The 24,707-nt window shown below is 46.2% G+C and overlaps 1 protein-coding gene across 5 annotated transcripts in view; it reads left to right on the plus strand.

Annotated features, from left to right (window-relative positions):
* CAMSAP1 (calmodulin regulated spectrin associated protein 1) overlaps window positions 1-24,707 on the plus strand; it is a 98,251-nt gene that overhangs the window by 55,040 nt on the left and 18,504 nt on the right. For all 5 annotated transcript variants that reach the window (XM_033238585.1, XM_033238586.1, XM_033238584.1 and 2 more), the window contains 2 exons: window positions 3,190-3,329; window positions 3,418-3,514. In XM_033238585.1, the coding sequence (XP_033094476.1) occupies window positions 3,190-3,329; window positions 3,418-3,514 (237 nt within the window). The remainder of the gene's footprint in view (window positions 1-3,189; window positions 3,330-3,417; window positions 3,515-24,707) is intronic.

Consider the following 24,707-nt stretch of genomic DNA (forward strand, 5'->3'; position numbering starts at 1 on the left):
AAAGCTAACGTTGGCACACAGATCCCCAGCCTGGTCCAGACTCGCTCAGCTACCCAGGAGCCCCTGCTTGGCCCAGCGTCCCCTCATAGTTTCCCTTCACCTGGAGTCGTTTCCAGCCTTTACTTCTCTTGACTCTTGATGTTTTAGAAGAGTAAGGTTGTGAGTAGTGGCCCTTGATGTGTTTGTCTGGAGTTTCCTTGCGGTGTGTCCTCCCAGCGTGTCACCCCAGGGGCATAGTCCTGGGACTTCTCCGTGTTGGTGACTCCAGCTTCACCCCTTGGTGCAGGTGGCATGTGCTGGCCTTCCCCGCTTCTAAGCTTGCTGTTTTTGCTTTATAATGCAGTAGTAATTTGTGGGGAGAGGCTCTGGACTGTGAATATCACGTTTCTCATCAGATTCTCACCTGCTGGTCTCTCCACCTGCGGATGGCTTCCAGCCTCAGTGCGTCTTCCCATCTTGTCCGCATTTGCCCGACTTGCTTGCTTCTTTATTCATGTGTTTGTTTATATCTGGATGGCATCATGGATCTTACTTTATTCAATAGGTCATAATTCATTACTTTCATTTTTATTTTGTTGCTTAAATTGTCCCAGATTTTAGCTGAGTAGTTTTGTAGGATAAGAATGTGCGGGGTATTAGGCCAGGCGCGGTGGCTCAAGCCTGTAATCCCAGCACTTTGGGAGGCCGAGACGGGCGGATCACGAGGTCAGGAGATCGAGACCATCCTGGCTAACACAGTGAAACCCGTCTCTACTAAAAATACAAAAAACTAGCCAGGCGAGGCGGTGGGCGCCTGTAGTCCCAGCTACTCGGGAGGCTGAGGCAGGAGAATGGCGCAAACCCGGGAGGCGGAGCTTGCAGTGAGCTGAGATCCGGCCACTGCACTCCAGCCTGGGCAACAGAGCAAGACTTCGTCTCAAAAAAAAAAAAGAATGTGCGGGGTATGTGCCCTAAAAATACCAAGTTTTGCTTAACTTTACATTACCAAAGACAGTGTGGTTCCGGGACAGTCACATGGACCAGATGAATGAACCACTTGTAGAACTGAGAAAAGAGATGCTTTGCAGGGAATCTGGTGCCTTTGAGGTGGCCTCACCGAGGGGAGCCACACTGGCTGGCCAAGAACATGGCGGCATTGACATCTCTATGGGAAAGTGCCATAAAACCCCACCCCACCTGAGCCAGAAACGCCCCTTCCTCGGAGTAAAGATGTGAACCTGAGAAGTAAAATTTAAGAATTTTGAGAAGATAAAGGAAAATACTTTTATGATGTTCGTGAGATGGATTGCCGAAATTATAAAAAGCACCAATAGAAAAGATTGTGAAATGCAACCATATGAAAATGTAAAACTTTCCTGTGACAAAAGCACATCATAAACAAAATGAAATGATAAACTGTACCCATTGAAAATATTTGCAGCACATGTGGCCTGATGAAGGACTGTTACCCAGTCCTTTCGTAATCACAATCCATAAAGGATTCCAGAATCGGTAAGAAAAAGATGCACAGCCCAAGGCCGATACGGACAGGGCCCACAGGAGAGGACCCTTCGTGGCCAGTAACCGTGAAAAGGTAAAACACACCAGTCGTCAGAGGCATGCTCTTTGAGAAGGAGGTGCTCACACCCCTCCGTTCTGAGGTGCAGGTGGGAAGGGACGAGCCGTGGAGTGCCGTTGGTGGGACTGGAGCTCGGCACAACCACGCAGAAGGGCGTTGCGAGGTGACGCAGGAGGGCGTGCCTAGCTTGTGGCCCAGTGAGTCCCCTCTCGGAGTATGCCTGGGCAACACCCGTCTTTACACGCGTAGACAGCACATGCAAACTTTGTGATGGCAGCATTTGTCGTAATGGTGAGAAATCGTGGAGGACCACATAGCGGTCAAGATGAGTGACGGAAGTCTCCCCATATCAACATAGATCTGTTTGCAAACATCATACTGAGTTTTGGGGGAAAAACTGGCTGCTAAAATAAGGCATAGCCTGGTACCATTAATGTAAGTTTCTCAAGGCTGAGACAAACACTGTGTGTTACTTGTGGATGCAGACAATGTAGAATACTCAGGAGTGGGAAGGTTCGCGGCAGCGTTGGGAGAATGGTTCCCTTTGGAGATGGAGATGATTTCGGCTGTTTTAGTTCTAAAAGAAAAGATCTGAAGCCCATAAGACGTTAACATTTGATGGTCAGAACTGTAGCAAAGGAAACATCCTTAGCGGTGTAAGTGTGCGCAGTTCCTCAGCTCTAAAGGTTTCTTTTGAGAATGAATCTGCTTAGGTGACTGAGGAGGACAGAATTCATGAATGACTCTGGATGCTGTGGGTCCAGTTTGTACGCACTTCTAAAGCCTTGAAAATGGTTTTTTCCATAGAAATAAAATTTATGTAAAAAGTTATTTCTGAAATTATTTTTTTTCACTATGTATATATTTACAAGCAAAATAAAGTCAAGTCACTTCCCAAGGAGTCCTGAGCTGCACCCTGCTCTCCGCAGGGCTCTTTATCTGAGGGCCGCCGGAGTCCACACCAGGGTGCCTAGACTGGGGAGGGGCGTTCTCTTTGGTCCTGTGACTTGTTGCCCGTACTGGCGCTTCCTCCATGGAGGGTCTGCAAAGTCGTGTGCAGTGGAAAGTTGCCCTGCAGATGCTTATAGCCACCAGTCTCCACCTCTTCATGGAAGGAGACTTGGGCTATGCATTGTCCTTGATCTTTGTGATTAGTCACATTCCTGTGTTATCACTGAGTGGGCGTGGATGAGCCTGATGCTTTACCTTTTATTCATTTCCCTTCCCCCGGCCCTTTACAAACACGGAAACAGAGGGTTTTGATGGGTGGAAGAAACGTGGCTCCACATTTACTGGCTACATACAGCAGGGCTCTGCTGTCAACCGAAAGGTGATTGTTGCTGTTTGTTTTGGAAGCCCACTCTTGAGATCTGAGCGATTTCTATTATGCTTTCTGGATGTTCACCATCAAATTCAGACTTGAGAGGTTCTTGGACTTGTCTTGAGTGTTTTCTTTTTATACTTAGTGTTATTTGTTATACATCCTATACTCCCTACATTTCTCAATGTCATTATCTTCATTACTACCTTTATATAAAATGGTTTTCAGTTGAGAATGCTTCTCTGTCTCTCTCTCTCTTCTGAAGCAGAATACCTTTATAATAAATTGTGATTTTCTTTTTGTCTATTAGATATATGCTTAAAGGAGGTAACGTCGATGGCCGACAGTCTGTATAATATTCGGCTTCTGAGAGAATTCTCCAATGAGTATCTTAATAAATGTTTTTATCTCACCTTGGAAGATATGCTGTATGCGCCCTTAGTGTTGAAGGTAATAACGAATTATTTGGCATGCAGTTTTCAAACCATGTGTGGATAAACTACTTACCATACTTTGGTGTTTTGTTTTTGTCTTTTAGCCGAATGTTATGGTTTTTATTGCGGAGCTCTTTTGGTGGTTTGAGAATGTCAAGCCAGATTTTGTTCAGCCCAGGGATGTTCAGGAGCTGAAAGACGGTGAGTGACAGATATTCCTCAGGTTGGCAGCGGTTTCCTTGAGAGCGCAGACAGAGCATCAGAAAGTGCTCTCCAGTGGGTCCTTGTTTCTCGCACAGCCGAGTTCTTGGAAGAGCTCTGTACAGCTGCACAGCCCTGGGCCTTGCCTTGCCCTGTGGAGTCAGAATCCCAGGGACGAGCGTGAGAGTTTGGGGAAAGACTTTCTAAGTGATTTTGATGAGCTATTCAGTTACGAATCACAGCTCTAAAAATTGCACAACTCTTAAAAGTTCCAGGATGGCTGTTCTCACCACCAGAATGAACAAACTGGAAAAAAAGCTGTTTACTACAGATTAAAATAATCTGCCAGGCGCGACAATCTAGAAAGTTTTAAGGAGATAATATAGAAGAATATCTTCATAACCTTGGATTAAGAAATTATTTCTTACAAAGAATATGAAAGTATTAGGCACAAAGGAAAAGATTGCAAATTCAACCACATTAAAGTTTGGACCTTCTTTTCCTTGAAAGATGATAGAGATAATTAAAAAAAAAAACAACCCAACTATTAATAACCATAGACGGGGAAAAGGTACTTGCAGTGCATGTAGTAAAGAGCTAGGATCCAGAATATATAAAGAGCTCATTCATAGCAGTAAGAAAAAAGAAGAACCAACAGAAAAAAAAGGCAAAAGAACAAATACTTGATGAGAGTGGGACCCCATGTGCCTAACTGATTTATGAAACGCTGCTTAGCATCAATCATCAAGGATATGCAAATTAAAGATGACACCCAGACGGCCTGCAGCTTATAATGCTTAAGATTTTTCAGATTCACAGTGGTGCAAAAGTGATGCATGTTCGGTGGAAACCGTGCTTCCCATGCCCTATGACCATGTTGTTTTTCACTGTCAGTACAGCATTCAGTAAATTACACGAGATATTCAGCACTTTATTCTAAAACAGGCTGTGTGTTAGATTTCTCCCGGCTGTAGGCTGATGTCAGTGTTCTGAGCACACTGAAGGCGCCTGGGCTAAGCTGTGATGTTTGCTCGGTTAAGTGTATTCGGTGTGTTTTCTACTCACTGATATTTTCATTTTACGATGGGTTTATTGGGTCATTACCACACTGTAAGCTGAGGAGCATCTGTGTGTGTATGTATCCTCCCGATCTATTTGTGGCAGAATGGTAGAACGGGACCAGGTATGGGAGAGTGTCTGAGAGCGCACCTTTCACCACTGCTGGCGAGAGTGTTACTCGGAGCAGCCTCTGAAGCTGTTGGGTGTGTTACCCAGTCCTGTGGGTTGTCTGCCCTCTGGCTCAGCAAGCCCATTCCTGTGGTGTATCCCCAGGGAAACTTGGTACTTGGGCATCAGGACACAGGGAAAGGATGCTCAGAGCAGCTCTGCTCATAATAGCTAGAAAGAAGCTCCCAAATGTGCCTCTGCAGTCAGAGGGGTGCATTGTTCTATGTCCATGCCACAAGATGCTGTACAGCACTGGGCATGTGTGAGCCACAGCCACGAGCAGCTGCAAGGAAGATGCTCCTGATAATGAAGGCACAGAATCACATGGACAGACTGGAGAGCAGGCAGAACTCCACTGTGTTTTCCAGGGGGTGTATATGTGCATGTGTGTGTGTAGGGGGGTAAAAAGCAGTGGTTCATTGGGCATGTTGGGTGCTCTTGGCAGACTGGTGACTTTCTCTCTTCTGGACCCAAGTGGTGGTTACCTGGATTTTGCTTTATAATTATTCGTTAAGCTCTATGTATATTTTATGCAGTTTGTGTGTGTGTGTGTGTGTGTGTGTGTGCGTGCATGCGTGCTATTTTACAATAAGAAAGAGTAATGGCAAAAAGCTTAGAACTGGGTTACCTTGCTGTTAGAATGTTCTTAAGTCACCTCGTTTCCTCATGGGTGACCTTGAACTAATTTTTCATCCCTGGACTTACTTTCCTTCCCAACTCTTCTTCTGCCGTAACTATTCCATCTTATAGCAAGAAACACTGTAGTGCTGTTAAACTTGCTTCCTTCATTTTAATTGAGGTTAGCCCTAAGTCAAGGCTATTGCTAACTCCTGTTTTCAGATTAGTTTCTGTTCTTCTTGCATTTAAGGTAGAATAGGCTTTCCTCGTTTGATGCCTTCATGACTGCCATACCCTCTCCACTGCTCCATCCTCTCTGGCTTCCCTTCACTCCTCCCCTCCTCCGCCTCCCCTCCCTTCCCCCTCCCCCTTCCTCTCTTCTCCTCTTCCCCTCCCCTCACCTGTTCTGGGATACTTGTGTGGAACCTGCAGGTTGGTTGCATAGGTATACACATGCCATGGTGGTTTGCTGCACCCATCAACCCATCATCTACATTAGGTATTTTTCCTAATGCTCTCCCTCTCCTAGCCCCCGCCACCCCCTGACAGGCCCCAGTGTGTGATGTTCCCCTCCCTGTGTCCATGTGTTCTCGTTGTTCAACTCCCACTTATGAGTGAGAACATGCGGTGTTTGGTTTTCTGTTCCTGTGTTAGTTTGCTGAGAATGATGGTTTCCAGCTTCATCCATGTCCCTGCAAAGGACATGAACTCATCCTTTTTTTTTTTATGGCTGCATAGTATTCCATGGTGTGTATGTGCCACATTTTCTTTATCCAGATGGGAATTTAGGTTGGTTCCAAGTGTTTGCCATTATGAATAGTGCTGCAGTAAACATAACGTGTGCATGTGTCTTTATAGTAGGATGATTTATAATCCTTTGGGTATATACCCAGTAATGGGATTGCTGGGTCAAATGGTATTTCAGTTTCTAGATCCTTGAGGAATCGCCACAGTGTCTTCCACAATGGTTGAACTAATTTACACTCCCACCAACAGTGTAAAAGTGTTCCTATTTCTCCACAGCCTCACCAGCATCTGTTGTTTCCTGACTTTTTAATATCGCCATTCTGACTGGCATGAGATGGTATCTCATTGTGGTTTTGATTTTCATTTCTCTAATGACCAGTGATGATGAACTTTTTTTCCTATGTTCGTTGGCCGCATAAACATCTTCTTTTGAGAAGTATCTGTTCAAATCCTTTGCCCACTTTTTGGTGGGGTTGTTTGTTTGTTTGTTTTTGTAGATTTGTTTTAAGTTCCTTGTAGATTCTGGATATTAGCCTATTGTCAGATGGATAGATTGCAAAAATTTTCTCCCATTCTGTAGGTTGCCTGTTCACTCTGATGATAGTTTCTTTTGCTGTGCAGAAGCTCTCTAGTTTAATTAGATTCATTTGTCAATTTTGGCTTTTGTTGCCATTGTTTTTGATGTTTTAGTCTTGAAGTCTTTGCCCATGCCTGTGTCCTGAATGGTATTGCCTAGGTTTTCTTCTAGGTTTTTTATGGTTTTAGGTCTTATGTTTAATTAAGTCTTTAATCCATCTTGACTTAATTTTTGTATAAGCTGTAAGGAAGGGATCCAGTTTCAGCTTTCTACATATGGCTAGCCAGTTTTCCCAGCACCATTTATTAAATAGGGAATCCTTTCCCCATTGCTTGTTTTTGTCAGATTTGTCAAAGATCAGATGGTTGTAGATGTGTGGCATTATTTCTGAGGCCTCTGTTCTGTTACATTGGTCTATATATCTGTTTTGGTACCGGTACCATGCTGTTTTGGTTACTGTAGCCTTGTAGTATAGTTTGAAGTCAGGTAGCGTGATGCCTCCAGCTTTGTTCTTTTTCTTTAGGATTGTCTTGGCTATGAGGGCTCTCTTTTGGTTTCGTATGACATTTAAAGTAGTTTTCTCTAATTCTGTGAAGAAAGTTGATGGTAGCTTGATGGGGATAGCATTGAATCTGTAAATTACTTTGGGCAGTATAGCCATTTTCACGATACTGATTCTTCCTATCCATGAGCATGGAATGTTTTTCCATTTGTTTGTCTCCTCTCTTATTTCTTTGAGCAGTGGTTTGTAGTTCTCCTTGATAGGTCCTTCACATCCCTTGTAAGTTGTATTCCTTGGTATTTTGTTTCCTTTGTAGCAGTTGCGAATGGGAGTTCACTCATGATTTGGCTCTCTGTTAATCTGTTATTGGTGTACTCTGTTAATCTGTTATTGGTGTATAGGAATGCTTGTGATTTTTGCACATTGATTTTTGTATCCTGAGACTTGCTAAAGTTGCTTATCAGCTTAAGGAGATTTTGGGTTGAGACAATGGGGTTTTCTTTTTTTTTTTTTTTTTTTTTTTTTGAGACGGAGTCTAGCTCTGTCGCCCAGGCTGGAGTGCAGTGGCCGGATCTCAGCTCACTGCAAGCTCCGCCTCCCGGGTTTACGCCATTCTCCTGCCTCAGCCTCCCGAGTAGCCGGGACTACAGGCGCCCGCCACCTCGCCCGGCTAGTTTTTTGTATTTTTTTAGTAGAGACGGGGTTTCACCGTGTTCGCCAGGATGGTCTCGATGTCCTGACCTTGTGATCCACCCGTCTCGGCCTCCCAAAGTGCTGGGATTACAGGCTTGAGCCACCGCGCCCGGCCTGGGGTTTTCTAAATATACTATCATGTCATCTGCAAACAGAGACAGTTTGACTTCCTCTCTTCCTATCTGAATACCCTTTATTTCTTTCTCTTGCCTGATTGCCCTGGCCAGAACTTCCAATACTATGTTGAATAGGAGTGATGAGAGAGGGCATTCCTTGTCTGGTACCAGTTTTACTTCCAGCTTTTGCCCATTCAGTATGATGTTGGCTCTGGGTTCGTCATAAATAGTTCTTACTATTTTGAGATACGTTCCATCAGTACCTAGTTTATTGAGAGTTTTTAGCGTGAAGGGGTGTTGAATTTTATTGAAGATCTTTTCTGCATCTATCCAGATAATCATGTGGTTTTTGTCACTGGCTCTGTTTATGTGATGGATTACATTTATTGATTTGTGTATGTTGAACCAGCCCTGCATCTCAGGGATGAAGCCAACTTGATCGTGGTAGATAAGATTTCTGATGTGCTGCTGGATTCGGTTTGCCAGTATTTTATTGAGGATTTTTGCATCGATGTTCATCAGGGATATTGGCCTGAAATTTTCTTTTTTGTTGTTGTGTCTCTGCCGGGGTTTGGCATCAGGATGATGCTGGCCTCATAAAATGAGTTAGGAAGCATTTCCTCTTTTTCTATTGTTTGGAATAGTTTCAGAAGGAATGGTACCAGCTCCTCTTTGTACCTCTGGTAGAATTTGGCTGTGAATCCGTCTGTTCCTGGGCTTTTTTCGGTTGGTAGGCTATTACTGCCTTAATTTCAGAACTTGTTGGTCTATTCAGGGATTTGACTTTTTCTGGTTTAGTCTTGGGAGGGTATATGTGTCCAGGAATTTATCCATTTTTTTCTAGATTTTCTAGTTTATTTGCACTGAGGTGTTTGTAGTATTCTCTGATGGTAGTTTGTATTTCTGTGGGATCAATGGTGATATCCCCTTTATCATTTTTTTTGTATCTATTTGAGTCGTCTCTCTTTTCTTCTTTATTAGTGTGGCTAGCAGTCTAGTTTGTTAATTCAAAAAACCAGCTCCTGGATTCATTGCTTTTTTTGAAGGGTTTTTCATGTCTCTATCTCCTTCAGTTCTGCTCCGATCCTAGTTATTTCTTGTCTTCTGCTAGCTTTTGAATTTCTTTGCTCTCACTTTTCTGGTTCTTTCGATTGTGATGTTTGGGTGTCGATTTCAGATCTTTCCAGCTTTCTGATATGGGCATTTAGTGCTATAAATTTCCCTCTAAACACTGCCTTAGCTGTGTCCCAGAGATTCTGGTACGTTATCTCTTTGTTCTCCTTTGTTTCAAAGAACTTCTTTATTTCTGCCTTAATTTAGTTATTTACTCAGTAGTCATTCAGGAGCAGGTTGTTCGATTTCCATGTAGTTGTGCGGTTTTGAGTGAGTTTCTTCATCCTGAGTTCTAATTTGATTGCACTGTGGTCTGAGAGACTGTTTGTTATGATTTTCATTCTTTGGCATTTGCTGAGGAGTGTTTTACTTCCAATTACGTGGTCAATTTTAGAGTAAGTGCTACGTGGTGCTGAGAAGAATGTATATTCTGTTGATTTGGGGTGGAGAGTTCTGTAGATGCCTATTAGATCTGCTTGATCCAGAACTGAGTTCAAGTCCTGAATATTGTTGTTAATTTTCTGTCTCATTGATTTGTCTAGTATTGACAGTGGGGTGTTAAAGTCTCCTACTATTATTGTGTGGCAGTCTAAGTCTCTTTCTAGGTCTCTAAGAACTTGCTTTATGAATCTGGGTGCTCCTGTATTGGGTGCATATATGTTTAGGATAGTTAGCTTTTCTTGTTGCATTGATCCCTTTACTATTATGTAATAATGCCCTTCTTCGTCTTTTTTGATCTTAGTTGCTTTAAAGTCTGTTTTATCAGAGACTAGGATTGCACCTCTTGCTTTTTTTTTGCTTTCCATTTGCTTGGTAAATATTCCTTCATCCCTTTATTTTGAGTTTTTGTGTGTCTTTATACATGAGATGGGTCTCCTGAATACAGCATACTGATGGGTCTTGTCTCTTTACCCAATTTGCAGTCTGTCTTTTTATTTATTTATTTTTTTGAGATGGAGTTTTGCTCTTGTTGCCCAGGCTGGAGTGCAATGGCGTGGTCTTGGCTCACTGCAGCCTCCGCGTCCTGGATTCAAGTGATTCTCCTGCCTCAGCCTCCCGAGTAGCTGGGATTATGTAAAGGCATGTGCCACCATGCCTGGCTTATTTTGTATTTTTAGTAGAGATGGAATTTCTCCATGTTGGTCAGGCTGGTCTTGAACTCCCGACCCCAGGTGATTCACCTGCCACAGCCTCCCAAGGTGCTGGGATTACAGGTGTGAGCCACCGCGCCCAGCCCAGTCTGTGTCTTTTAATTGGGGCATTTAGCCCATTTACATTTAAGGTTTAACATTGTTACGCGTGAATTCGATCCTGTCATTATGATGCTAGCTGGTTATTTTGCCCGTTAGTTGATGCAGTTTCTTCATAGATAGTGTCGATGGTCTTTACAATTTGGGATGTTTTTGCAGTGGCTGGTACCGGTTTTTCCTTTCCATGTTTAATGCTTCCTTTAGGAGCTCTTGTAAGGCCTGGAGGTGACAAAATCTCTCAGCATTTGCTTGTCTGTAAAGGATTTTATTTCTCCTTCGCTTATGAAGCTTAGTTTGGCTAGATATGAAATTGAGTTGAAAATTATGTTCTTTAAGTATGTTGAATATTGGCCCTCAATCTCTTGTGTCTTAGGGTATCTGCAGAGAGATCTGCTGTTTGTCTGATGGGTGTCCCTTTGTGGGTAACCCGACCTTTCTCTCTGGCTGCCCTTAACGTTCTTTCCTTCATCTCAACCTTGGTGAATCTGATGATTATGTGTCTTGGGGTTGCTCTTCTGGAGGAGTATCTTTGTGGTGGTCTCTGTATTTCCTGAATTTGAATGTTGGCTTGTCTTGCTGGGTTGGGGAAGTTCTCCTGGATAATATCCTGAAGTTTGTTTTCCAACTTGGTTCCATTCTCCCCGTCACTTTCAGGTACATCAGTCAAATGTAGGTTTGGTCTTTTCACATAGTCCCATATTTCTTGGAGGCTTTGTTTGTTCCTTCTCATTCTTTTTTCTCTAATCTTGTCTTCATGCCTTATTTCATTAAGTTGATCTTCAATCTATCCTTTCTTCCACTTGATCAATTCGGCTATTGATAATTGTGTTTGCTACATGAAGTTCTCGTGCTGTGTTTTTCAGTTCCATCAGGTCATTTGTGTTCTTCTCTAAACTGGTTATTCTAGTTAGCAATCCCTCTAACCTTATTTCAAGGTTCTTAGCTTCCTTGCATTGGGTAAGAACATGCTTCTTTAGCTCAGAGGAGTTTGTTATAACCCACCTTCTGAAGCCTACTTCTGTCAATTTGTCAAACACATTCTTTGTCCAGCTTTGTTCCCTTGCTGGCAAGGAGTTGTGATCCTTTGGAGGAGAAGAGGCATTCTGGTTTTTGGAATTTTCAACCTTTTTGCACTGGTTATTTCTCATCTTCGTGGATTTATCTGTCTTTGGTTTTTGATGGTAACCTTCGGATGGGGTTTTTGTGTGGACGTCTTTTTTGTTGATGTTGATGCTATTCCTTTCCGTTTGTTAGTTTTCCTTCTAAAAGTCAGGTCCCTTTGCTACAGGTCTGCTGCAGTTTGCTGGAGGTCCACTCCAAACCCTGTTTGCCTGGGTGTCACCAGCAGAGGCTGCAGAACAGCAAAGATTGCTTCCTCTTCCTCCCTCTGGAAGCTTCGTCCCGGAAGGGTACCCTCCAGGTGTCAGCCGGAGCTCTCCTGTGTGAGGTGTCTGTTGACCCCCGATGGGAGGTGTCTCCTAGTCAAGAGGCACGGGGGTCAGGGGCCTACTTGAGGCAGTCTGTCCCTTAGCAGAGCCCGAGTGCTGTGCTGGGAGATCTACTGCTCTCTTCAGAGCCAGCAGGCGGTGATGTTTAAGTCTGCTGAGGCTGCACCCATAGCTGCCTCTTCCCCTAGGTGCTCTGTCCCAGGGAGATGGGAGTTTTATGTATAAGCCCCTGACTGGGGCTGCTACCTTTCTTTCAGAGATGCCCTCCCTGCTCAGAGAGGAGGAATCTAGAGAGGCAGTCTGGCTATAGCGGCTTTGCAGAGATGTGGAGGTCTCCACCCAGTTAGAACTTCCTGGAGGCTTTGTTTACACTGTGAGGGAAAAACCGCCTACTCAGTCCTCAGTAATGGTGGACGTTCCTCCTCCCACTAAGCTCGAGCACCCCGGGTAGACTTTAGACTGCTGTACTGGCAGTGAGAATTTCAAGCCAGTGGATCTTAGCTTGCTGGGCTCTGGGGGTTGGATCGACTGAGCTAGACCACTTGGCTGCGTGGCTTCAGCACCGTTTCCAGGGGAGTGAACAGTTCTGCCTCGCTGACTTTCCAGGTGCCACTAGGGTATGAAAAAAAACTCCTGCAGCTAGCTCGGTGTCTGCCCAAATGGCCGCCCAGTTTTGTGCTGGAAACCCAGGGCCCTGGTGGTGTAGACACCTGAGGGACTCTCCTGGTCTGCGGGTTGCGAAGACTGTGGGAAAAGCATAGTATTTGGACCAGAATGCACCATTCCTCATGGCTTCCCTTGGCTGGAGGAGGGAGTTCCCCAACCCATTGTGCTTCCTGGGTGAAGTGATTCCCCACCCTGGTTTGGCTTTGCCCTTGGTGGGCTGCACCTACTGTCTAATCAGCCGCAGTGAAATGAGCCGGGCACCTCAGCTGGAAATGGAGAAATCACTCATCTTCTGTGTTGGTCTCGCTGGGAGCTGCAGATTGAGCTGTTTGATCTTGCCAGCCACCTTCCTCCTGCCTTTCTTCACCCTTTTCATGGTACTGTCCAGCTTAAGAAGGAAGTCTTGTTTTTCCTGCTGCTTACAGAGCAGTTTCACCCGTTCTGCCTGGTGGGAAAGGCCTCTTCCCATCGGACCCCATCGTGAGTCGTGGCTGGAGCCCCGTTCTTCCTGCGGGGCTCCTCTTCTTGCCTGCTGGTCCTTAGGAATGAGGAGTCAGGAATGCTAGGAAGCAGCTGTAGCTTCAGTTCACTCTGGGATGAGACATAGCCCGGGAGGGGGCCTAGTAGTCCTGGGCCCGCTGTGTACCTCCGAGGCTGGGGAGTGTCTCTGGTCTGATACGGTATTACGTGGGGCCCTGTGCAGTGGGTCCTGCTGCCAGCTGTTGGGTAGTGGTGCCTGTTGAAGCCCTATGGCCTGGAGAAGGCAACACTCAGATGCAGAATGCAGGTCTGCTCTTGGAAAAGTGAATTGCTGGCCCTTCCAGGCTGCAAAGGGTCTATTGTAGTTACCTTGCTGTCAAGTGATTGGCTGGTCTTCTCAAGGACGGTGCCATATTAGGAGTCAGCACTGGTCTTGGCAGGTGGTCGTCTGTGCTCTTAGTCTCCATACCTGCCTACCTCTAGCTGCTTCATGTGTGCGCCTCTTGTCCTGGCCTGAGAGTGGCTGATGGCAGAGTTTGTCTGCATTCCCAGTTGACCCACTGTTCACCGTGCCCAGGCTTTCCCCTTTGCCATCTGTGGTCGTCAGGGGCCCTTTTGTGGCTGTAGAGAGGAGTTTGGTGGGCTGCTGGTGCCCTGGTGGTGGCTCGTGCAGGCTCGGTCCCAAAGCACAACCCCGTCTTACAGGTGCACTCGGCCTCATGCCCTGGAGTGAGTGGCAGAACCCAGCTTGTGACGGGCAGTTCTGAACGCACTGTCAGCAGGCGTGCAGTGCCCTGTGCACATCAGGGGCTGTTGTTAATGTCATGTGATTCTCTGTGGCTCTAGAGTCCCAGAATCTTGCGTCGTGCTCTCCCACTTGACTTGCCAGAGACGCCTGTGGCGTGTTCTCCCTTCACTGATACCTGTAAGGCCGTGGGGTGTGATGTCCCCTCCCTTTCCCAGTGCATACTCATCTGTGAACGTAGCTGGTGGTCCCTCTGGGAAGGACTGGGGAACCATTGCCATGCATGCTCACCTTAGTGTTGCTGGTCCCAGAGACGGCATTGTTGGGAGGAAATACGGACACACACAGTTTCACAGCTATTCATATGCGTGTGGCGGGCACAGAAGCAGTGACTTGCTGAATAACTAGAAATAGGGACTCATACATCCTGTGTCAACAGGGAGAGGCAGGGAGAGAAGAAGCTTGTATGGGAAGGACAAATCCGTTTCCTCAGGAAAGGCAGATAGGTTCATAGGGTAGCAGAACCGAAGGGAGCCGAACCGAGTAGAAAGTGTGTGGCGATGTGTGTCTGCAGAACGGATAGAAAGTGTGTGATGATGTGTGTCTTGAGAATGGGGTAGAAAGTGCATGACAATTTGTGTCTGTAGAACAGGGTAGAAAGTGCGTGGTGATGTGTGTCTGCAGAACGGGAGAAGGTACATGGCGACGTGTGGCTACAGAATGGTAGAAAGTGTGTGATGACGTGTGTAGAACGGGCAGAAAGTGCTTGATGTGTGTCTGTAGAATGTGTGTCTGTAGAATGGGTAGAAAGTGCATGATGACGTGTGTCTGTAGAACCAGTAGAAACTGTGTGGTGATGTGTGTCTGTAGAACAGGGTAGAAGGTATGTGGCAATGTGTGGCTGCAGAATGGGTCGAAAGTGCGTGGTGACGTGTGTCTGTAGAACGTTAGAAAGTGCATGGTGACGTGTGTCTGTAGAACGTTAGAAAGTGCTTGGTGACGTGTGTCTGTAGAACGTTAGAAAGTGCGTGGTGACGTGTGTCTGTAGAATGTTAGAAAGTGCGTGGTGACGTGTGTCTGTAGAGTGGGGTAGAAAGTGTCGTGATGTGTATCTGTAGAACAGGGTTTAGAAGGCAGATGATGTGTGGCTGCGGAATGTGTAGAAAGTGCGTGGTGACATGTGTCTGTAGAACAGGGTAAAAAGTGCGTGGTGACATGTCTGTAGAAAGGGGTAGAAAGTGCGTGGTGACATGTCTGTAGAAAGGGGTAGAAAGTGCGTGGTGACATGTCTGTAGAACGGGGTAGAAAGTGCGTGCTGACGTGTGTTGGTAGAACAGGGTAGAAGGGACGTGGCAGTGTGTGGCTGCAGAATGGGTAAAGGGACATGGTGACGTGTGTCTGTAGAACAGGAGAAGGTACGTGGCGATGTGTGGCTGAGGATTGGGTGAAGGGACGTGGTGACGTGTGTCTGTAGAACAGGAGAAGGTACGTGGCGATGTGTGGCTGCGGATTGGGTGAAGGGACGTGGTGACGTGTGTCTGTAGAACAGGGTAGAAGGTACGTGGCGATGTGTGGCTGCGGATTGGGTGAAGGGACGTGGTGACGTGTGTCTGTAGAACAGGGTAGAAGGTACGTGGCGATGTGTGGCTGCTGAATGGGTGAAGGGACGTGGTGAGGTGTGTCTGTAGAACAGGAGAAGGTACGTGGCGATGTGTGGCTGCGGATTGGGTGAAGGGACGTGGTGACGTGTGTCTGTAGAACAGGAGAAGGTACGTGGCGATGTGTGGCTGCGGATTGGGTGAAGGACGTGGTGACGTGTGTCTGTAGAACAGGAGAAGGTACGTGGCGATGTGTGGCTGCGGATTGGGTGAAGGGACGTGGTGACGTGTGTGTCTGTAGCACAGGAGAAGGTACGTGGCGATGTGTGGCTGCGGATTGGGTGAAGGGACGTGGTGACGTGTGTGTCTGTAGAACAGGAGAAGGTACGTGGCGATGTGTGGCTGCGGATTGGGTGAAGGGACGTGGTGACGTGTGTCTCTGTAGAACAGGAGAAGGTACGTGGCGATGTGTGGCTGCGGATTGGGTGAAGGGACGTGGTGACGTGTGTCTGTAGAACAGGGTAGAAGGTACGTGGCGATGTGTGGCTGCGGATTGGGTGAAGGGACGTGGTGACGTGTGTCTGTAGAACAGGGTAGAAGGTACGTGGCGATGTGTGGCTGTGGAATGGATAAAGAGACATGGTGACGTGTGTCTGTAGAACAGGAGAAGGTACGTGGCGATGTGTGGCTGCGGATTGGGTGAAGGGACGTGGTGACGTGTGTCTGTAGAACAGGAGAAGGTACGCGGCGATGTGTGGCTGCGGATTGGGTGAAGGGACGTGGTGACGTGTGTCTGTAGAACAGGAGAAGGTACGCGGCGATGTGTGGCTGAGAATTGGGTGAAGGGACATGGTGACGTGTGTCTAAAACAGGGTAGAAGGTACGTGGCGATGTGTGGCTGAGGATGGGTTGAAGGGACGTGGTGACGTGTGTCTCTGTAGAACAGGAGAAGGAACGTGGCGATGTGTGGCTGCGGATTGGGTGAAGGGACGTGGTGACGTGTGTCTCTGTAGAACAGGAGAAGGTACGTGGCGATGTGTGGCTGCGGATTGGGTGAAGGGACATGGTGACGTGTGTCTAAAACAGGGTAGAAGGTACGTGGCGATGTGTGGCTGAGGATTGGGTGAAGGGACGTGGTGACGTGTGTCTGTAGAACAGGAGAAGGTACGTGGCGATGTGTGGCTGCGGATTGGGTGAAGGGACGTGGTGACGTGTGTCTGTAGAACAGGGTAGAAGGTACGTGGCGATGTGTGGCTGCGGATTGGGTGAAGGGACGTGGTGACGTGTGTCTGTAGAACAGGGTAGAAGGTACGTGGCGATGTGTGGCTGTGGAATGGATAAAGAGACGTGGTGACGTGTGTCTGTAGAACAGGAGAAGGTACGTGGCGATGTGGCTGCGGATTGGGTGAAGGGACGTGGTGACGTGTGTGTAGAACAGGAGAAGGTACGTGGTGATGTGTGGCTGCGGATTGGGTGAAGGGACGTGGTGACGTGTGTCTCTGTAGAACAGGAGAAGGTACGTGGCGATGTGTGGCTGCGGATTGGGTAAAGGGACGTGGTGACGTGTGTCTGTGTAGAACAGGAGAAGGTATGTGGCGATGTGTGGCTGCGGATTGGGTGAAGGAACATGGTGACGTGTGTCTAAAACAGGGTAGAAGGTACGTGGCGATGTGTGGCTGAGGATTGGGTGAAGGGACGTGGTGACGTGTGTCTGTAGAACAGGAGAAGGTACGTGGCGATGTGTGGCTGTGGATTGGGTGAAGGGACATGGTGACGTGTGTCTAAAACAGGGTAGAAGGTACGTGGCGATGTGTGGCTGAGGATTGGGTGAAGGGACGTGGTGACGTGTGTCTGTAGAATAGGAGAAGGTACGTGGCGATGTGTGGCTGCGGATTGGGTGAAGGGACGTGGTGACGTGTGTCTAAAACAAGGTAGAAGGTACGTGGCGATGTGTGGCTGAGGATTGGGTGAAGGGACGTGGTGACGTGTGTCTGTAGAACAGGAGAAGGTACGTGGCGATGTGTGGCTGCGGATTGGGTGAAGGGACGTGGTGACGTGTGTCTGTAGAACAGGGTAGAAGGTACGTGGCGATGTGTGGCTGCGGATTGGGTGAAGGGACGTGGTGACGTGTGTCTGTAGAACAGGGTAGAAGGTACGTGGCGATGTGTGGCTGTGGAATGGATAAAGAGACGTGGTGACGTGTGTCTGTAGAACAGGAGAAGGTACGTGGCGATGTGGCTGCGGATTGGGTGAAGGTACGTGGTGACGTGTGTGTCTGTAGAACAGGAGAAGGTACATGGCGATGTGTGGCTGCGGATTGGGTGAAGGGACGTGGTGACGTGTGTCTCTGTAGAACAGGAGAAGGTACGTGGCGATGTGTGGCTGCGGATTAGGTGAAGGGACGTGGTGACGTGTGTGTCTGTAGAACAGGAGAAGGTACGTGGCGATGTGTGGCTGAGGGTTGGGTGAAGGGACGTGGTGACGTGTGTCTCTGTAGAACAGGAGAAGGTACGTGGCGATGTGTGGCTGCGGATTGGGTGAAGGGACGTGGTGACGTGTGTCTGTAGAACAGGAGAAGGTACGTGGCGATGTGTGGCTGCGGATTGGGTGAAGGGACGTGGTGACGTGTGTCTGTAGAACAGGAGAAGGTACGTGGCGATGTGTGGCTGCGGATTGGGTGAAGGGACGTGGTGACGTGTGTCTGTAGAACAGGAGAAGGTACGTGGCGATGTGTGGCTGCGGATTAGGTGAAGGGACGTGGTGACGTGTGTCTGCAGATGCACATGGGCTTCTCTGGTGCTTTTGGGCAGGATGTCTGCCCCAGAGGGCATTTTGGCACCTCTCTTTCCGAAGTTTCTGCCCCTGGTCAGATAAGAGAAGCTCTGACAAAGCTGTTTTTTGAGTCTGTTGGATAGTAAATGTCAAAATAATTTTTTTATTTTTCTTTTTTAGACAGGGTCTTGCTCTGTCACCCAGGCTGGAGAGAAGTGGCATGATCTCAGCTCCCTGCAACCTCCACCTCCTGGGTTCAAATGATTCTCCTGCCTCAGCCTCCTGAGTAGCTGGGATTACAGGTGCACACCACCACGCCTGGCTAAATTTTGCATTTTTTGGTAGAGACAGGGTTTCGCCATGTTGGCCAGGCTGGTCTAGAACTCCTGACCTCAGGTGATATGCCCACCCTGGCGTCCCAAAGTGCTGGGATTACAGGCGTGAGCCACCGCACCCGACTATCAAAATAATTTGTATGCCACTAGGATGTAATTCGGATCCGTCCAGCATGGCATATCGAATTCCAGTGGGGGTGCAGCGGCCCTTAGCATCCAGTCATTCTTGCTTGGTTTCTTCTCATGGGATAAGCTCACCAGTGCCCTTGTTGGCTCTGCATTTTGTGCCTAGTGAAACAGGGCCCTGTTCTCAATTCTGTGACTCTGCTGACAGGCCCCATGGCTGCCCCTCCAGCCGTGCCATTGACCACAGTCGCTGCGGCTACCTGGTTTCTGATACCTCTGTGAAGCCTCTCACTTTGGAGCTCTGTCTCCCTCTTGCCACGGTGATTGCTTCCCAACCAATCCAATTGTTGCTTCAGACAGCCCCGGTGTACTGAAAGGGGCGACCACAGGGCTGCCTGGTGCTGCTGTGGGTACCTTTCTGACTGGCACGCTCCCCATGCTTCTGCTGTGTGTGTGTGTGTTGGGAGGGGGAGTCCTGGCCCCTCCTCTGCTGTCCCATGGTAGTTACGGTACTTCTCCCTTACTTGATAAGGGCCTCCTGTGAGTGCGTGTGCATCATCACTCCGTTCCTGCCAAATCCTGTGCTCAGGGGTCCTCCCAAATGGACACATTCTTCCTCCACCCGCTCCCTTGACAGAGGCCCTGAGTCCAGCACTCACAGCCTTCCCTGGCTGCTGAAACTGGCTGGCTACACCCCGCAACTCCACGGGATGGGTGGGTGTGTGGCTCTTTTCTCCCAGGCAAGGGCTTTGTTGGATATCACCCTTGGTTATAGGCCTGGTGACCGGGAGGGAAGATGGGAGCAGGTCCTATTGAAGACTAAAAGTGTATATATTTAAGGTGTACAGCATAATGTTTTGATACACGTATACATAGTGAACTGATTACCACGGTCAAGCTAGTTAACGTCCATCTCTTCACATAGTTACCTTTGTATGTGGTGAGAACACTTAACAATCTCTCAGCAGACTTCAAGTATACAACACAGTATTGCTAACTATATTCCCATCCTGCCTTACTCACCTTAAAATGGAAACTTGGTACCCTTTGACCATCATCTTCTTATTCCCTTCACCCTCCAGCCCCTGGCAAACACTTCTCTGCTTCAGTTCTACTTTTTAGATTCCACATATACTTGTGATCAAGCAGTATTTTTCTTTCTGTATCTGGCTTATTTACTGTACATAATATCTTCCAGGTCCATTTGTGTTGTCACAAATGACAAGACTTCCGGAACTCTTTTGAGGTTGAGTAATATTCTATTGTATGTCTCTGTATAGCACAATTTCTTTATTCATCTGTTGACAAACGGATTGATTATGTATCTGGGCAATCATGAATCGTGCTGCAGTAAACATGGGAGTGTGGATTAACTCTTAACGACATTGATTTCATTTCCTTTGGATATATACCCAGAAGAGGGATTGCTGGATCATGTGGTAATTCTATTTTCAGTTTTTTTGAGTAACCTCCATATGTTTTTCAGAATGGCTATGCCAATTTGTGTTCCCACCAACAGTATACAAAGGTTCACCTTTTCTCCACATTCTCCTCAATACTCATCTCTTGTCTTTTTGATAATAGCCATCCTGACAGGTGTGAGTGATGCCTTACTGTGGTTTTGATTTGCATTCCCTGATGATTGGTCGTGTTGAGCAGCTCTTCACATACCTATCGGCCACCTGTATGTCTTCTTTGGAAAAAATGCCTATTTAAGACCTTAGCCTGTTTTTTATTTGGGTTATTTGTATTTTTGCTGTTGAGTTGAGTTACTTATGTATTTTGGATGCTAACCCCTTATCAGCCATACTGTTTGTAAATAGTTTCTCAGTCTGTGGGCTGCTATTTCGTTTTGTTCGTTTCTTTTGCTTTGCAGAACCTTTTTCATTTGGTGTCGTTCCTGTGGTTTATTTTTGTTTTCATTAGTTGTACTTCTGGTGTGATAATCAAATAACTGCCAAGGCTAATGTCAAGGAGCTTGTTTCTCTAGAGTTTTACAGTTTCAGGTCTTAATTAAATTAATTACTCTTATTTAAGTCTTCAGTCCATTTTGAGTTGATTTTTGTATATGGTGTGAAATAAGGGTCCAGTTTCATTCTTCTACATCTGGTTATCCAGTTTTCCCAACAACATTTATTGAAGGTACTATCCTTTCCCCATGGTGTATTTTTGGCACCTTTGTCAAAGATTAGTTAACCATATATCTCAATTCTGTTTCTTTGGCTTGTGTCTGTTTTTATGCCAGTATGATACTGTTTTACTATAGTTTCGTAGTATAATTTGAAATCAGGAAGTGTGATGTTTTTACCTTTGTTGTTCTTTCTCAAGATTACTGTGGCTATTTTGGGTCTTTTTGTGGTTCCATACAGATTTTAGGTTTGTTTTTCTGTTTTGGTGGAAAATGCCATTGGGATTTTGATAGGGATTGCAGTGAATTTGTAGGTCATTTTTGGTAGTATGGACATTTTGACAATATCACTTCAATCCATGAATATGGGATATCTTTACACTAATTTTGTCATCTTCAGTTTCTTTCATCAGTGTTTCATCGTTTTCAGTGTACAGATCTTTTAGTCATTGGTTATATTTATTCCAAAGTATTTGTTCTTTTTGATGCTATTATAAATTGGATTGTTTTCTTGATTTCTTTTTTAGATAGTCAATTGTTAGTGTATAGAAATGCTACAATTTTTTTAATGTTGATTTTGTAGCCTGCAACTTGACTGAATTTGTTGATTAGCTCTAACACTTTTTATGGAGCCTTTAGAGTTTTCTGTGTATAGGACCTTGGATCTGCAGTGAAACAATTTTATTTCTTCCTTTCCAATTTAGATTTCCTTTTTTCTTTCTTTCTTATTTATTTATTTATTTTGACTAATTTATCTGACTAGAATTCCCAGTACTGTGTTGAACAGAAGAGGTGAGAGTGGGCATGCTTGTCTTGTTCCAGATCTTAGAGGAAAAACTTTCAGTTTTCCCCCATTAATTATGGTACTGACTGTGGGCTTTTCATAGTGGTTTTTGTTGTGGGGAGGTGAGCTCCTTCTATAACTGTTTCGTGTAGAGTTGTTTCTTTTAAATCATGAATAGATGTTGGACTTTGTCAGATGCTTTTTCTGCATACTGTTGAGATGATCTTGTGGTTTTTATCTGTAATTCTGTTAATGTGTTCTGCATTGATTTGCCTTTGTTGAACCAACCTGGCGTTCCAGGGAGGAATTCCACTTAATCATGGTGTATAGTCTTTTTGATGTAATGTTGAATTTGATTTGTTAGTATTTTATTGAGGATTTTTACATCTGTGTTAATCAGAGATACTGGCCTGTAGTTTTCTTTCCTTCTGGTGTCTATGTCTGCCTTTGGTATCAGGGTGATGCTGTCTTCATAAAATGAGTTTCAAAGCGTTTCCTCTTCTCTTTTTTGGAAGGATTTAAGAAGAATTGGTAGAATTCAGTAGTGAAGCCATCTGGTCCTGGGCTTTTTCTTTGTTGGGAGGTTTGTGATTATTGCTTCAATCTCTTTATTTATTACTATCTGTTTTTAGGCTTTAGATATCTTCTTTGTTCAGTCTTCATAGATTGTGTATTTCTAGAGATTTATCCATTTCTTCTGCATTATTCAGTTTGTTGGCATATAAGTGTTTGTAATAGGCCCTTGTGATCATTTTTATTTCTGAGGCATCTATTATAATATCTCCTTTTTTATTTCTGATTTTGAGTCTTCTTTTTCTTCATTAGTCGATTTTATCTTCACCAACTTAGTTTTGTTGATTTTTTTTCTGTTGTTTTTCTCTATTTGATCTATTTCTGCTCTGATCTTTATTATTTCCTTCCTTCTGCTAACTTTGAGCTTAGTTTGTTCTTTCCTAGTTGTTGAGGTATGAAGTTAGGTTGTTATTTAAAGTCCTGCTTCTTTGTTAATGGAGGTGTTGATTGCTACAGAATTCCTTTTTTTTTCTTTTTTTTTTTTTTAATTAAAAAAAGAGAGACGGAATCTCACTATGTTGGCCAGATTTGTCTTGAACTGCTGGCCTCAAGCAGTCCTCTCACTTCAGCCTCCTAAGGTGCTGGGATTATAGGTCTGAGCCACCACACCCGGCCCCAGACTTCCTTGTTAACACTGCATCACCCTAGTTTTGGTATGTTATGTACTGTTTCATTTGCCTTGAATACTTTTAAAATTCTCTTTTGATTTCCTTTTTTACTCAATGGTAGTTTAAGAATGTGTTGTTTAGTTTCCATGTATTTGTCAGTTTTCCTGTTTTCTTGCCGTTACTCTTTTGAGACGGAGTCTCACTCTGTTGCCCAGGCTGGAGTGATCTCGGCTCACCGGAACCTGCGCCTCCCAGGTTCAAACGATTCTCCTGCCTCAGCCTCCCCAGTAGCTGGGATTACAGGTGCCGCCGCCATGCCCAGCTAATTTTTTGTATTTTTAGTAGAGACAGCGTTTTCTTTTTTTTTTTTTTTTTTTTTGAGACGGAGTCTCGCTCTGTCGCCCGGGCTGGAGTGCAGTGGCCGGATCTCAGCTCACTGCAAGCTCCGCCTCCCGGGTTCACGCCATTCTCCTGCCTCAGCCTCCCGAGTAGCTGGGACTACAGGCGCCTGCCACCTCGCCCGGCTAGTTTTTTTTTTTTGTACTTTTTAGTAGAGACGGGGTTTCACCGTGTTAGCCAGGATGGTCTCGATCTCCTGACCTCGTGATCTGCCTGTCTCAGCCTCCCAAAGTGCTGGGATTACAGGCTTGAGCCACCGCGCCCAGCCTTTTAACTTTTATAATGGAATTAAAAGTGATGTATGTACCACTGTTAGGGTAATACAGTATTATGTTTGTGTCTGTATATGTCCCTTGACCAGTAAGTTTCATACTTTTTATGCTTTTGTGTTGCTATTTAGTGTTCTTTTGATTCAGTATGAAGAATTCCTTTTAGTCATTCTTGGAAGGCAGGTGCAGTGGTGAACTCCCTCAACTTTTGTTTGTCTGGGAATGTTTTTTTTTTTCTCTCTGTGTTTCTGAAGTATTGCTTTGCCAGATATAATGTTCTTGGAACATTGTATCTGAACGAACACCCATCTGAAAGGAAGGGTTTTTTCCCTTCCTTTCACCGTTTTGAATATGTCATCCCATTTCTTTCTGGCCTGAAGGTTTCTGCTGAGAAATCTACTGATAGTCTAATGAGGGTTCCCATGTATGTGATGAATCACTTTTCTCTTGCTGCTTCCAGAATTCTTTTTGTCTTTGACAATTTGATTATACGTTCCTCGGGAAGCACATGTCATCTTGAGAGAGAGGCCTCTGTATCGTCTAAATATGGGGCCAGCAGGGATGCTGGCCCTTCACAGGGAGGGGAGCCCTCTTCTGTAGGCTCAAAGAATTTCAGGTAGTCAGAATCTGAGGTTCTCCAGGCCTAGAAGTTTGTATGCCACGAGTCATAGTCTCCTTCCTTCCCATCTAGGGTCTCACCTTGGCCTTGCAGCCTTCTTGGGTTGGGGGTTTAGCTTGCCTGGCAGCCATTCATTTCTGGTCCAGGCCCCTGGCTGCCAGAGAGCACAGCTCAGTGCCCTTGGCTTTTGGTCACACATTGCTGCTTCTCAGCCTTCTTTGTCTTTTCCCTAGACCATCTGCAGAGCTCAGTGCAGCCGCCACCCCCTCGTCCTTACACTTCCCGCCTCCATGTTCACAACACATCACCTAGTGGATGCCCTCCCACTGGTCCCCACCTCTTGCCTTCTTGAGCTGCTCTTGGCACCACCTCCCATAGGTTAGTTCTCTGGGAAGCAGCCTTAGAGACAGAGTCACTGTTTGGGGCTGACCGTTTGGGAGAGAGGTGGGTGAGCAGGCATGGGCCAAGAAAGGGAATGGCGCCCACGCCAGGCTCAGCACCTCACCTGACCCCCAGGGGCTGGGGCTGAAGGGACCCGCCAGAACAGCTGCCCACGTGCTGGGCCTAGATAAGCGCCCTTCTGACCCTGCCTCGGCCCCTCGCTGACTGGGTGGCTCTCTGGAGCTGAGCCCCAAGCCTTCTCCTAGGAGCCTGGGTGGTGGGCGTCTTGTCTAGCACCAGGATTAGTGAAGGTGGCATGTGGTTTTGGAAGCAGCTCACCAGTGGAGGACTTTTGTGCGGGTGCTAGACGATGACCAAGACAGAGCCCATCAGCTGGGCTTACGTTTCCTCTCAGTTCT

The sequence above is a fragment of the Trachypithecus francoisi genome, unplaced genomic scaffold (assembly GCF_009764315.1).
Source record: "Trachypithecus francoisi isolate TF-2019V2 unplaced genomic scaffold, Tfra_2.0 Lachesis_group16, whole genome shotgun sequence".
In the NCBI taxonomy this organism is placed as follows: Eukaryota; Metazoa; Chordata; class Mammalia; order Primates; family Cercopithecidae; genus Trachypithecus; species Trachypithecus francoisi.